This window comes from Hemiscyllium ocellatum, chromosome 25, assembly GCF_020745735.1.
Source record: "Hemiscyllium ocellatum isolate sHemOce1 chromosome 25, sHemOce1.pat.X.cur, whole genome shotgun sequence".
Classification (NCBI taxonomy): Eukaryota; Metazoa; Chordata; class Chondrichthyes; order Orectolobiformes; family Hemiscylliidae; genus Hemiscyllium; species Hemiscyllium ocellatum.
In genome coordinates, this window is record NC_083425.1 from 37,644,461 (window position 1) to 37,659,026 (window position 14,566).

Genomic DNA, 14,566 nt, shown 5'->3' on the forward strand with positions numbered 1-14,566 from the left:
TGTTATAGTTCCTAGCCACTGATTAGGCGAGTCATAGAGTCATAGAGATGTACAGCACAGAAGCAGACCCTCTATGCCCTCTAGTTCTGGACTGCCCCACACCAGGGAAAATACTTTTCTATTTACCCTATCCATGCCCCTCATAATTTTGCACACAATATTCCAAAAGTGGCCTAACCAATGTCCTGTACAACCGCAACATGACCTGCCAATTCCTGTACTCAATACTCTGACCAATAAAGGAAAGCACACCAAATACCTTCTTCACTATCCTATGCATCTGCGACTCCACTTTCAAGGAGCTATGAACCTGCACTCCAAGGTCTATTTGTTCAGCAACACTCACTAGGACCTTACCATTAAGTGTATAAGTCCTGATAAGATTTGCTTTCCCAAAATGCAGCACCTCACATTTATCTAAATCAAACTCCATCCACCACTTCACAATCCATTGGCCCATCTGATGAAGATCCTGTTGTAATCTGACGTAACCTTCTTCGCTATCCACTACACCTCCAATTTTAGTGTCATCTGCAAACTTATTAACTATACCGCTTATGCTCCCATACAAATCATTTATATAAATGATGAAAACTGGTAGACCCAGCACCGATCCTTGATGCACTCCACTGGTCACAGGCCTCCAGTCTGAAATACAACCCTCCATCACCACCCTCTGTCTTCTACTTTTGAGCCAGTTCTGTATCCAAATTGCGAGCTCTCCCTGTAATCCATGAGATCTAACCTTGCTCACCAGTCTCCCATGGGGGAACCTTGTCAAATGCCTTACTGAAGTCCATATAGATCACATCTACTGCTCTACCCTAATCAATCCTCTTTGTTACTTCTTCAAAAAACTCAAACAAGTTTCTGAGACATGATTTCCCACGCATAAAGCCACGTTGACAATCCCTAATCAGTCCTTGCCTTTCCAAATATATGTACATCCTGTCCCTCAGGATTCCCTCCAACAACCTGTCCACCATCAATGTCAGGCTCACCGGTCTATAGTTCCCTGGTTGTCCTTACCGCCTTTCGTAAACAGTGGCACCACGTTAGTCAATCTCCAGACCTCACCTGTAACTATTGATGATACAAATATCTCAGCAAGAGGCCCAGCAATCACTTCCATAGCTTCCCACAGAGTTCTAGACTACACCTGATCAGGTCCTGGGGATTTATCCACTTTTATGCGTTTCAAGACACCCAGCACTTTCTCCTCTGTAATACAGACATTTTTCAAGATATCACTGTCAATTTCCCGACATTCTATATCTTCCATGTCCTTTTACACAGGAAATTCTGATGCAAAATACTCGTTTAGTATCTGCCCCATTTTATGCAGCTCCACACAAAGGCCGCCTTGCTGATCTTTGAGGGGCCCTATTCTCTCCTAAGTTATCCTTTTGTCCTTAATGTATTTGCAAAAAACCTTTTGGATTCTCCTTAACTCTATTTGCCATTTAGTCATCCAGCATTCCCTATACCTATCAGCCTTTCCTTTCACCCTAACGGGAATATACTTTCTCTGGACTCTCGTTATCTCATTTCTGAAGGCTTCCCAATTTCCAGCTGCCCCTTTACGTCCGAACATCTGTGCCCAATCAGCTTTTGAAAGTTCTTGCCCAATACCGTCAAAATTAGCCTTCCTCCAATTTAGAACTTTAACTTTTAGATCTGGTCTATCCTTTCATAGTAAGCCATTACATCAGCTGAGGTGACTTGAGCAATATTGTTTTTATTTGAAGGGATAACTTAAACTGAACTCTGTAAAGGAGATCATATTTGACAATGTCAGCAAAACACACAGCTTTAGACACCTTTGACAGCCTTCTCTTTTTCTATTTTATTGGGACTATTACCGATTTCCTCATTAACTCAACCTCTTCAGAAAAAAATAATTTAATAGCTTGCAGAAAAGCTGCTATTGATTTTTAAAAATGGACATGTATCTGGCTAATGCATATCATGCAATTGTAGGGCAGAAAAGATTGAGTAGATATAGAAAAGGCCATTAAATTCAAGCCAAAATATTGGTTATTTTAAAATAGTTCAACTCTCTCACCATAAAATAACCAGCAAGGCCCTGAAACTCCTTGGGACTTTTTACTAGTCTCTTGGTATAATGTCACTGCCTCCCAGTGGAACCACATTGACTACAAAATGAGTGACAAGTCGGGGATGGAGGGGCAAAGGGGATTTGTAAGGTCTCCTTAAGGTGAAACATGGGGCAGAGTGACAGTAGATGACGCCAAAAGAGATTCGGCATAACAAGTTCCATGCCAGCATCTGTGTATCCCACCAAGAAGGATGACACCTGAAATGTGGTCTGCACTTTGGAGGAAGAAATTTCAAAAACATCTTTAGTTGGCTAACTTATTCAGGGGTCATCTAGTAGTGGCAGGGTTAAGGAGTGAGAATGTCAATGTCATTAGGGTCAGGACAGGCAGGTGCCAAAGTAACATTTTCACAATATTTAGAATTGAGATTACTAACCATGGAATTCCATGATCACAGTATTTTACATGCATTTTAACAATTCTTTAAGGAGCATTTCCAGTTTGTAGCCAGACAGAATATTGTGGTTTCAAGCTTTCTTGTGCAAAACTGAATCAGGATATTGTCCTTTAAAATCAAGGCTATAGCTGCCTGTTTTCTATGAAATGTTTCTGGATGTCTGAAAGACTTCAAATTAAGAACAAAGAATTTTTCAGTTGTCCAGGCTCAATACTTGTCTCTTAACCAAAAGCATCAGAAGCAGGTTAATAGGTCATTCATCTCATTGTTGTTTGCGGAACTTTGGGGTAATGACAATAGCTGTTTGGTTTGTCTGGATAACAATGGCACAGTACAATGACTTCTGTCAGAAATTTGTGGTACAGGAGTAGAAAAATCCTTCCTTCTTAAAAATGACAAGAATAAACTCTGTAAACGTAGTTGGAAAGTAACATTATAGCATTTTACAATGCAACTTTCTATACCAGATATATACATCTCTTTTTTCCCTTGTTATTTTGGGATCCAATGTGAAGCAGGTGCAGAACAGCCATTCAACAAATTAGATTTATTTTTGACCTCTACCCCAGTTGTTCAGCAAATTTATCCAGTTTATAGCTGAACCATATCATCCAAGGAACTCTGGATTTAGGCTGCCTTCCCAATCTGTTCTACATCAGTTTGAGCAATGATTGGGATACCACAATAGCAAAAGGAAAGGCTGCTGCTACTTTTGGCTACACTGGTCTTGGATTAGGGACAGGAGCTCCAGCCAGCGATCTTAATTCCGAATGGTGTCCAGCCATTTCTGCTGCAATTATGCATGTTGATAGGTTCTTGACACTCACTCGGAAGAGGAAATACGAGAAGTGAAAGATTCAAAATGATTGAAAATGACAAGTTTCTAAAGTTCTTAAAAAAAGATAAGTTTTTCAATACTATTAAAATATTAAACACATACTCAGAAACACACATACACTAACATTTACTGTTAAATCACATAACAGCAGTGGAATTACTTCAGATATATAGTTTCCACTGTGTTCAGCAGGGGAGTCTGTGAGAATGTGATTTGCCTGCTGTATGTAAAGACCATTATAATCTGCTAGCATTGATAAAACTTAAGGGTAAAGAAGTAAGGATTCAAAGCAGCTTTGATATAACCACATATGGTTGGGCAGCAGAAAGACAGGAGCAGTGATCTGATTTGTGGATTCACTTTTATCAAACGTGCAGTGGAGTTATAACTCAATTCCATGAATAGGTCCTGTGATGCAGACAAAGCTTTAGAAATATTTCAGGGACACTAAATCCACATTTCAAACTGGAATGAAATTGAAGGCTAGGCAAAGGAAAGCCTGAGAAACACAAATCTAAATAAACCCAACTGCTTCTTCCTCAAATAAACACAGCTCTTAAATACTATCACAAGCAATGCTGAAATAGTTCTAACATTTTCTTAATAAGAGTCTCTAGGGGACAATGAGAATATAACTAGCAATATAATTAAAAATGAAATTATTATCAATACAATCTTCCACAATTTCCAACACACGAGCAAATATCGTTATCAACATTTATTTCCCGTCTTGGAACAAGAGGAATTCTGGCCAAACAGATTACAGCACACAAAGCAGATGGAGTAACAATCCATTTTATAATTATAATTGGAACAAACTAGTGCTGACTGAACAAAGTAGAGGCACTGTAAATGTGCTTTCATTTCAGGGAAAGTAGTGCAAATTATACTGTGTGCTAGATAGACTGTGTCTCACTATAACATGGAAATTCCCAATTGGCCCTATAGTGGCAGAGGCTCTCTCCATCGACAATGCACGTTCACCAGAGTACCAGAGGACTGAGTTTGCCATCACCAATACTCCTTATTTCCTAGGGCTTAGGAGGAACATAATATATAGCTGATATACCTGATGAAATTAGGTGTGGTTTCTTGCAGTTTTAACCTTGCCTGAGTGGCACGGAAAGGATTTTTGTTTTGAACCCAGGATGAACATGAAAGATGTTCTTGTTACAAGGATATTTCAATTGTACGTATGATCTTCCCTGTCTGACATTCAGGCCTGAAACTGATCACGCACAACTTGCTATTTCTTTCACGGTTGCTTAAGATTAACTCATTGTGGCATAGTACTCAGCATGCCCATGTTAATGTGACCCTTCTGAATCATAGTAGGGTCTTGGACACTTATAAAAAAAACTGTGGATGCTGGAAATCAGAAAGAAAAACAGAAATTGCTGGAAAACCTCAGCAGGTCTGGTAGCATCTGTGGAGAGAAGTCAGAGTTAACATTTCGGGTCCAGTGACTCTTCTTCAGAACTTTTGTTTCCTATAAACCAAAGCATGTCTGAATATTTGTGGATATGATGCCAATCAACTGGGCTTCCTTGTGCTGGATGATGTCAAGCTTTTTGGATGCTGTTGGATTTGCACTCATTCAGACAATGGGGCACTTTCCAACACAATCCTGACTTGTGCCTCGTGATTGATGGAAGGGCTTTGAGGAGTCGATAAATGAATTGCTCATTGCAGGATTCCTAGCCTATGACCTCCTCCTGAAGTCATCATATCGCTGGTTCTATTCAGTTTCTAGTTGATGGTAAGCCCAGGACATTGACGGTAATGATTTCAGCAGTGCTAATGTCATGGAATGTCAAAGGATGATAGTTATGTTGTCAGAGTCTTTTTCCTAGAGTGGGGGAGTCCAAAACTAGAGGGCATAGGTTTAAGGTGAGAGGGGAAAGATTTAAAAAGGATCTGAGGGGTAACCTTTTCACACAGAGCGTGGTGCGTGTATGGAATGAGCTGCCAGATGAAGGAGTGGAGGTGGGTATAATTACAACATTTAAAAGGATGGGTACATGAATAGGAAGTTTTTAGAAGACTATGAGCAAATGCTGGCATATGGGGGTGGGTCTGATTGAGAAGTCTGATTAGCATGGATGAGTTGGACCGAAGGGTCTGTTTCTGTGCTGTATGACTCTATGATCCTAATACTATCTGATCAAGAACCACCTGCAGGATTTACTGCAGAAATTCACCAATACTGCTTATACAACACCTTCAAACCTACAACCACTATTATCAAGCAGGATAGCAGATACACAGGAATGCTGTGGCGCCGTGTCAAAATCCTGGAATTTTGTTGCTCAACACATTGTGGCTCTACCTGCATCACATGGACTGCAATTGTTCAAGAAAGTAACTCTCCACTAGTCTCTCAAGGGCAACTAGGGACGGGCAATAAATGCTGGCTCTGCCAGTGACACTAGCATCCCATGAATGAATGAATAAAGTTCATTCTGTAATGAATTGTTCCTCCAAGGAGAAACCTTGCTTGTTGCTGTAGTTTTCTAATCTTAACATGAATCCTATTTGCATAAAATCTATAACAGATAAATGAGCAATTCAATCTAACAGATCTGTACTGACATTTGTATTCTACATGAGCTCCTGCAACTTTACTCTGTCACTCTCATTTAAACATTAGACTTCCCCTTAAAAATGTCAACACCAATGTCTAAATCTGAAGATCATCCAAATAAGATAGGAAGTATTTTCTAATACTGTAAATACTTTAGATATTAAAATACTGCTTATTTAATAAAAGATATTTAGTTAAGGAGAGACACATTTCTAAATAATCAAAACAGAAATAATCTAGTCCTGGATTTGAATAAGCCTAAAAGATAAGCAAATCAGCAACCAAGATTTTGTACTTGTAAGGATGGCATGACTGTCAGTGTTGAGTGTAATACAAATGTGAAACTGAGAGCAACTTTTAGCATCCACGTAGGACAGTTAACTGCAGAAATCTAGAAATTTTTGTTGATGATACTCTGTTCCTCCAATAGGTGCACTTTTGTTGTCGCTATAGATAATCATCCTTCAAAATCATTTGAAAACGTGAACTTTCTCTTCTAAGCTGTAATATCAGTGTTCCAAATTAGCTGTGCTTTGTTGAATGAAGTACAACAAGGTTTTGAACAGTACACCCAAGTCCTAGCTACTTCTGAGCAACCTCTTTGGCCTTGAAAAGCTTATTTTATGTTTATGAAAATTTAAATGTCTACATTGTGAGAACAAATCCAACAGATATCCATTTAATTTTAAAAAAGTCACATTTTCTCAAAGTTGGTTAACAATACTCTACCATATATATCATATGGATGCCATTGTCTTTATTTCACCATCTGTGAAATTGATATGAAGGATAATTTGTGTATTTCACTTCTTGGCAAGCTGTCTGTGTGAATTCTTCAATGTGATTAGCCTATTTGATAACATCAATGTTGCTGGCCTTGACTCTGTGCCAGAATTAATCCAATGCCTGGAATGAGGAAATGCATGCCACAGGGATTGCTGGGCCTTTCCTGGGGAGCTTTCTTTGAGGTCAGCAGTCAGCATGGTCATTTTGAGGCCAGCAGCACAATCTGAGCATCAGTTCACATTCATGTTGAATATTCTAGGGGATATTTCATGGTGGAACTAGCACTGAATGCTTTCAGGTGTAAGGACAAATGACTAATCTCCAAGTCTGCCTCATTCCCAAAGGCATCAATATCAGGCTGAGAGCACCAACAGAAGCCTTACAACATATACCCAAAAAGGCAGTTGTTGTTTTCCTAGCCTGATTCTTAGAATTCCTTAGTTCATCCTGAATGAGGAATCGATTACAGCTAGGATGGTATATACAGTGCCAAAAGAACATTTACAGCACATAATATATTGCCAGTTACCATTGATTTCAGAGGATTTTAAACATATAAAGCAAGCTTCAAACTGTAAAAAACAAATGTAATTTACATTTTAGGTAAATTTTATGATGGATCTGGAAAAGTAGGGAGTCACGTGAAATGTCAGGTAAATTGTAATTGTCACATCGAGTGCTGACATAGCTAAAGTATTTAAATCCTGTCATTCGTTTGCCATGAGTTCAGGGGAAATCGTGTGCGTTGAGGAGCAGTACAGTTTTACCAACTCATTTAGAACATTGAATGCTACATTTTTCAGCAGACACGTTCGTATCAGATCATTGGAGCCGCAGTGGCCCCCATTCCTGATTTGAGATAGTTGCTTCCCTTCCTTCATTAACACTTGCGACTCGACACAATCAACTAGATTTTCATCTTGCGTCTGACGTTCGCACCTCTGCGCCAGAGCTCCGCGGTCGCGGGTTCTCCTGATGCAGGGGTTTACGGCGCGAACGGGCTGTTGGTTTGTAAAGGCAGGAACACAGAAACAATTTCAACCCTCTCCAAATGGACGGGGTGGGAGGATACATGTGCAAAGCAAGTCACGCGGACATTAGCGAATGCTCAAAGCTTTTTTTTCCACTTTTTTTTTGCAAGAGCATCACTTTACCGCAGGATCCTCTGAAATGTAAACATGTTTTTAATGCCACCTTGTGGAGTGTATTGTGCAGCGAAAAGGTCTGGATCACTACTTGCAGAAGTGAAGCGAATCTCTACATTGCTTCTTAAAGGAAGCCTCAGCTAAAGACTGTCCTTTCGCTCTGTGCTTGCAATCCGCAAGGTGCATTTGACATCAACCACGCCCCCTCCCCCTCTCCAGCTTGGAGGCCAAGTCTCAATACCGCAATCCTACAACAAGACACGTCAGATTCTCTCTTCAAACCCTGACACTCTTCGTGACCTCAAATATTTCAGATCTCATTCATTCTCAGCTTGAATAGGCATTATATTCTCAATCAATATCGACCAGCGCAGCACTGGCTATGTCTGTGGAATGGGAATAGAATCTCTTCCCCCCCCCCCCCCCCAACACATCGCCCCCACCCCCTCCCTCACATGTTTCTTAAATTGTGGCGGATGGGTTGACAATTTCTGAGGACCGAAATGAAATGTGCCCCCTGCCCTCCACCGTCAAACTCGGTTTGAGCGAAGCGTCCGCGGCTGGGACCCAGGCTTCTGCGGACAGACTGAACCAGGCGCAGCAGCGAACTGACAAGACACACACACTCACAGTCACAGGGATACAGTCACAAACACACCCCACATAAAGTCTCTCGCACACACAGTCGCACACAAACGCAGGGACACATAGTCCTCATACATATTGGTTCACAGTCACTCACACCACATACAGTCACACAGGGACATAGTCACACGCACCACCACCCCCCCAACATACACACACACAAAAGGGACACACAATCACGCACACACACAGGGTCACAGTCTTACAGACGGGGAGACGCAGACACATACAGGGACTGTCACACATAAAATAACCAGCTCTGCATTCCTGAGCTAAACTCTTCGCAGTCGCTCAGCCGGGGCACATTCTCCGGGATGCAGGCGTTATTAATGCTATTATTATTATTATTATTGCTGTTATTGATGTGAAACAACAGACATGGGTCACAGATTTGCAATGCTGCGCCTACCTCCCCACCGTCTGGTTGGCGAGCTGCCGCATCCGATTGAACTGCTTCTTCATCATTGACTGGGGAGCGAGCTGCTGCAATGAAAGAACATTTCACTGATAAAACCCACGCAAGCTCTGATCGCCAGCTCAATATTTCTTCTCCGCGTATCTTCTCCTTCTCGCTCACTCTAGGTGCTGACTGGCATTTTATCGCTCCCTCTGGTTACTGGGTGCCAGCAGCAGCTCCGTCTTAACCCCCCTCCCCCCCCTACTCGGCAAACCAGGGAGCGCTTGGACCATATTCTGTCCTCGGAGGCAGCACAGCCGCCTCTGTTCCTACCGCGCGTGCGCCCGCAAGCCCGCTGCCTCATGGGATCTGAAGTCCCAGGGTCGACACTATGTCCAACGATTGCGAGAGAAAGAACTACAGTTCCCAGGTATCCATGCTCGCCCGTACCTACACACATAGAAGCCGCGGAGCGCCGTATTTTACCGGTGGAGAACCGCAGTCTGCTGCCAACAATTGTGCTTGCATTGATCAGCAATGCAACACTTTTGAGGGGATGCTTTCCACACAGCTAGCTTGGAACACCAGGCTCCCATTTCAAACATCAGATTGTCACATGCTGGGTACATTTTCAGTTTTTCTTTCTAATGTGCAACATTCAGGATTACTTGTCCCATGATGTAAAAAATTGAAAATATCTGAAAATATTTCCAGTGGTCAGATAGCAACAATGGACAGAGAAACAGTTAAAAGTTGGAGATATAACAGAAACAGGGAACTAGGGCAGAAGAGACAAGAATAAACATTTTTTGATAGAGTCATTGATACAGTGTGGCCACAGACCCTTGGGTCCAACCAGGCGAAAGTGGGTACTGCAGATGCTGGAGATTAGAGCCAAGAAAAGAGTGGTGCTGGAAAAGCACAGCAGGTCAGGTAGCATCCAACGAGTAGGAAAATCGATGTTTTGGGTAAAAGCCCTTCATTAGGATTTTCAAAAGCTTAGGCTTTTGTCTGAATTGTCGATTTTCCTGCTCCTCGGATGCTGCCTGACTTGCTGTGCTTTTCCAGCACCACTCATATCTTGACCCTTGGGTCCAATCAGTCTGTGTCAACAAACTAAACTAGTTGCACCTGCCTGCATTTTGCCCATATCCCTCCAAATATTTCCTATTCATGAACTTATGCAAACGTCTTTTCAACATTGTAGCTGTACCTGCATGCATCACTTTCTCTTGCAGTTCATTCCACACCCTAACTGTACTCTCTATGCAAAAAATGTTATCCCTCATGTCCTCTTAAACCTTTCTTCTCTCACCTTAAAAATATGTCTCCCCCCCCCAACACACACACACACAGACACTCAGTTTCTCACCCAACTTAGAGAAAAGACCCTGGTCATTCACCTTATCTATGCCCCTCATGATTTTTATAAAGTCACCCCTCAACCTCCTATGCTCAGTCTTTCCAATCTATTTTTATATCTCAAACTCTCCATTCCCAGCAACATCCTGGTAATTTTTTTCTGAACCCTCTCCAGTTTAATAATATTCTTCCTGTAACAGGGTGACCAGAACTGCACACAGTACTCCAGAAGAGGCCTCACCAATGTCCTGCACAACCTTAAAATGATGTTGCAACTCCTATACTCAAAGGTCTGAGCAATGAAGGCAAACATGCAAAATGCTTTCTTAACCACCCATCTGCTTGTGATGCAAATTTCAAAGAATTATGTACCTGAATGCCTGGGTCACTCTGTTCTACAACACACCCAGAACCCCACCATCAATTGGGGTCCTGCCCTTGTTTGTTGTACCAAAATGCAATACCTCACTTTTATCCAAATTGAACTCCATCTGCCACTTCTCAGCCCATTGACCCAATTAATCAAGATCTCTTTGTAATCTCAGATAATCCACTTCACTGTCCACTATGTCACCAATTTTGATGTCATCTGCAAACTTACTAACCATACTTCCCATATTCTCATCCAAATCATTTACATAAATGACAAATAAAAGTGGACCCAGCACCAATCCCATTGACACACTGCTGGTCACAGGTCTCCAGTCCAAAAAACAACCATCCATCATCACCCTATGTCTCCTACCTTAAAGCCAATTTTACATAGAACATGAGGCAGGACTGATTACAAGAATTGACAGAGCTAGGTAAAATGGAGTGGTAATGGCTGAAGAGAAGAAACAAAAAGGTTCAATAATATCTCATTTGTTTACTTTAGTCTGGAGTTGACATGCTGTTCAATTGAAACAAATGTTGAAACCTTCTGAGACATGGAAGATTAAAATTAATATAAGTAAGTGATGCACTTTGCAAAAACACTATGGAAAAGCAGTACAATCCAAATGGTATCAAATCAAAAATCTACAGGTGGTGAAAACTTGAAATAAAACCTAAGTTTTCTTGAATGGTTAATACAGCAAAAGGTTGAATGTGACAGGGCAGTTAAAAAAGGATTTCTTAGTTTTGCAAATAGCAACACTGAGTATAAAAACAGGAAAGCAGATTAGGTGAGTATAATGAGAGATGCTAAATAAGATCCTGAGTGGTCTTCTACCTCAACTCTTCACTTTCATGCCTTATACTCGGAGCCCGAAACCCTCCTTGAATGGACTCAATGAATGAGCATCAACAGTTATTTATGGTAGATAATTCCAAAATTCTTCAACTCCTTGATTTACTTAATTTCAGTTCCAAATGGTCAAACCCTTATGAAGGTTTTTACAGGTTTCAGCTAACTTGAACTTGAATTTGGTCATAATAGGCCAATGATTAATGGTTTTGGCGAAAGAACTAAAAGGGGAAATTCAGGAGGAATTCTGTTGAAGAAGGCAATATGTCCCTGTTAGTGCAAAGGACAAGGCTGGTACACATATGGAATGCTGGTCAAGAAAAAGTAGAAGGCATATGGCAGGTGTAGACAGCGGGGATCGACTGAATCCCTTGAGGAGTATTAAAGGCAGTATGTGCATACTCAAGAAGGAAATCAGGAGGGCAAAAAAGGGACATAAGATAATTTTGGCAAATAGGGTTAAGGAGAATCCAAAGAGATTCAAAAATACATTAAGGGCAAAAGAGTAACTAGGGAGAGAATAGGGCCCCTTAAAGATCAACAAGAAAAGTGTGGACACGTAGGAGATGGGTGAAATACTAAGCAAGTGGTTTATATCAGTATTTACTGTGAAGATGGATATGGAAGCTAGAGAACTTGGAGAAACAAATAGTGATATCATGAAAAATGTCCTTACTACAAAGAAGGAGGTGCTAGAGGTCTTAAAAGCTTAAGGTGGATAAAACCCCAGGTTAACCCAGAACTTTGTGGGAAGCGAGGGAAGTGATTGTTGAGCCCTTTGCTGAGATATTTGCATCATCGATAGCCACAGGTGAGGTATCAGAAGACTGGTGGGTGGCTAATGTGGTGCCATTATTTAAGAAAGGTTACAAGGAAAGGCCAGAGAACTATAGACCAGTGAGCCTGACGTCACTGGTGGGTAAATTATCAGAGGGGATTCTGAGGGACAGGACCTACATGTAATTGGAAAGGCAAACACAGATTAGGGATAGTCAACATGGATTTGTATGTGGGAAATCATGTCTCACAAACTTGATTGAGTTTTTTGAAGAAGTGACAAAGAAGATTGTTGAAGGCAGAACACTGAGCATTTTCACTGTGGACTTCAGCAAGGTGTTCAATAAGGTCCGTATGGTAGACTGGTTAGTAAGTTTCAATCATATTGGATTCAGGGAGAACTAGCCATTGGATACAAAATTGATTTGAAGGAAGGAGACAGAAGGTGATGGTGGAAGGTTGTTTTTCAGACTGGAGGCCTGTGACCAACAGTTTATCACAAGGATCGATGCTGAATCTACTTCTTCTTGTCATTTATATAAATGATTTGGATGTGATTATAGGAGAAATGATTAGTAAGTTTGCAGATGACACCAAAATTGGTAGTGTAGTGTACAGTGAAGAAGGTTATCTCAGAGTACAACTGATGGACTGGTGGGCCGAGGAATGGTAGATGGAGTTTAATTTAGATAAATGCGAGGTGTTGTATTTTGGAAAGGCAAATCAGGGCAGGACTTATACACTTAATCAAGTTCTGGGAAGTGTTGCTGAACAAAGAGGCCTTGGAGTGTAGGTTCATAATTCCTTGAAGATAAAGTCACAGTTGGACAGGAGTGTGAAGAAGGCATTTGGAACATTTGCCTTATTGGTCACTGTGTTGAGTAGAGGAGTTGGGATATCATGTTGCAGCTGTGCAGGACATTGATTGTGCCACTATTGGAATACTGTATGAATTCTAGTTTCCCTGCTACAGCATCAATGTTGTGAAACTTGAAAGAATTCAGGAAAGTTTTATAAGGATGTTGCCAGGGCTGGAGAGTTTGAGCTATAGGGAGAGGCTGAATAGGCCAGGGCTATTTACTCTGGAAGGTTGAAGGTTGAGGGCTGACCTTATAGAGGTTTGTAAAATCATGAGGGACATGGATAGAGTGAATAACCAAGGTCTTTTTCCCAAGCTAGGGGAGACAAAATTTAGAGATCATAGGTTTAAGGTGAGAGGTAAGGTTATAAAAGAGACCTAAGGGGCAACTTTTTCACACAGAGGATGGTGCACATATGGAATGAACTCTAGATGGGCACATGGATAGGAAGGGTTTAGAGGCATATGGGTCAAATGTTGGCAAATGGGACTAGATTAATTTAGGATGTATGGTCAGCATTGATGAGTTGGACGGAAGGGTCTGTTTCTGTGCTGTACAATTCTATGACTGTATGACTCTTATTAAAAATAAAAGGACTGTTGAACTAGCATCAATGTAATGCTAGCTCTACGATTATTCACTAAAGCAAATTTTCCTTTTGAAAATGACTATTAAACAAAGCTTAAAATAATCTGAAATCCTAAAGGATTTGTTTCCTTACAGAATATTCATAATTATGTTTCCTAAGCCAAAGACATGGCAAAGCAAAATTCCTGAAGATTATACAACAATGTTGGGTTGTGCCAATAAAAAGTAAGTATATAAAGAAACAGATTTAGCTTCATCCACTGGAATATGTTTGTCGGCCCCTTTACAGTTCAAACTAAAGCCTTAGAATGCATCAATCAAAACAACAACGAGATGAATAGTGTCATTATTTTGGGGTGGATGCTAACATGATCTGCCCCACTGTTAACTTTAAGAAAGTAGTATTTTGCCGAAACAGTTCTGCCTAAATGAATATTGTGAAGTTGCTGCATTTTACCAAAAGATAGAAGCTAAATCAGCAGCATATATTTAAGACTAGAAAATACCCGTGTGAGCACCCTGTTATCATCGTGTTAAGTGTTAATTACTGCCGATCAACTCAACTGGCATTGAAAACTAACTCTCATTTAGCTAATGAGATTTTTATTAGTTGATTAAGTCAAACATTTTTTTAAACTTTTCAGCTCAGATTTTATGAGCCGTCAGGTAGGTAACAGAGACAGTGGGCCTAAAAACTCAAGTAGAAAGGAAGGGTTTGGTATGTCTCTCACCTTCCTGAAACTGTTGGCATTTTACCCTTGGTGAAGAAGGTGGTTGTGGATGGCTTCCCCACCTAATGGACAATTGTGGCCCTTCAGTAGAAAAGTACGGGCCATTGA

General features: G+C 40.9%; 1 protein-coding gene across 6 annotated transcripts in view; it reads right to left on the minus strand.

Moving 5' to 3' along the window:
• LOC132827649 (rho GTPase-activating protein 44-like) overlaps positions 1-9,209 on the minus strand; it is a 309,700-nt gene extending 300,491 nt beyond the window's left edge. For all 6 annotated transcript variants that reach the window (XM_060844244.1, XM_060844241.1, XM_060844240.1 and 3 more), the window contains exon 1: positions 8,925-9,209. In XM_060844244.1, coding sequence (XP_060700227.1) covers positions 8,925-8,980 — 56 coding nt within the window. In that variant the 5' untranslated portion in view covers positions 8,981-9,209. The remainder of the gene's footprint in view (positions 1-8,924) is intronic.
• Positions 9,210-14,566: the final 5,357 nt, after the last annotated feature.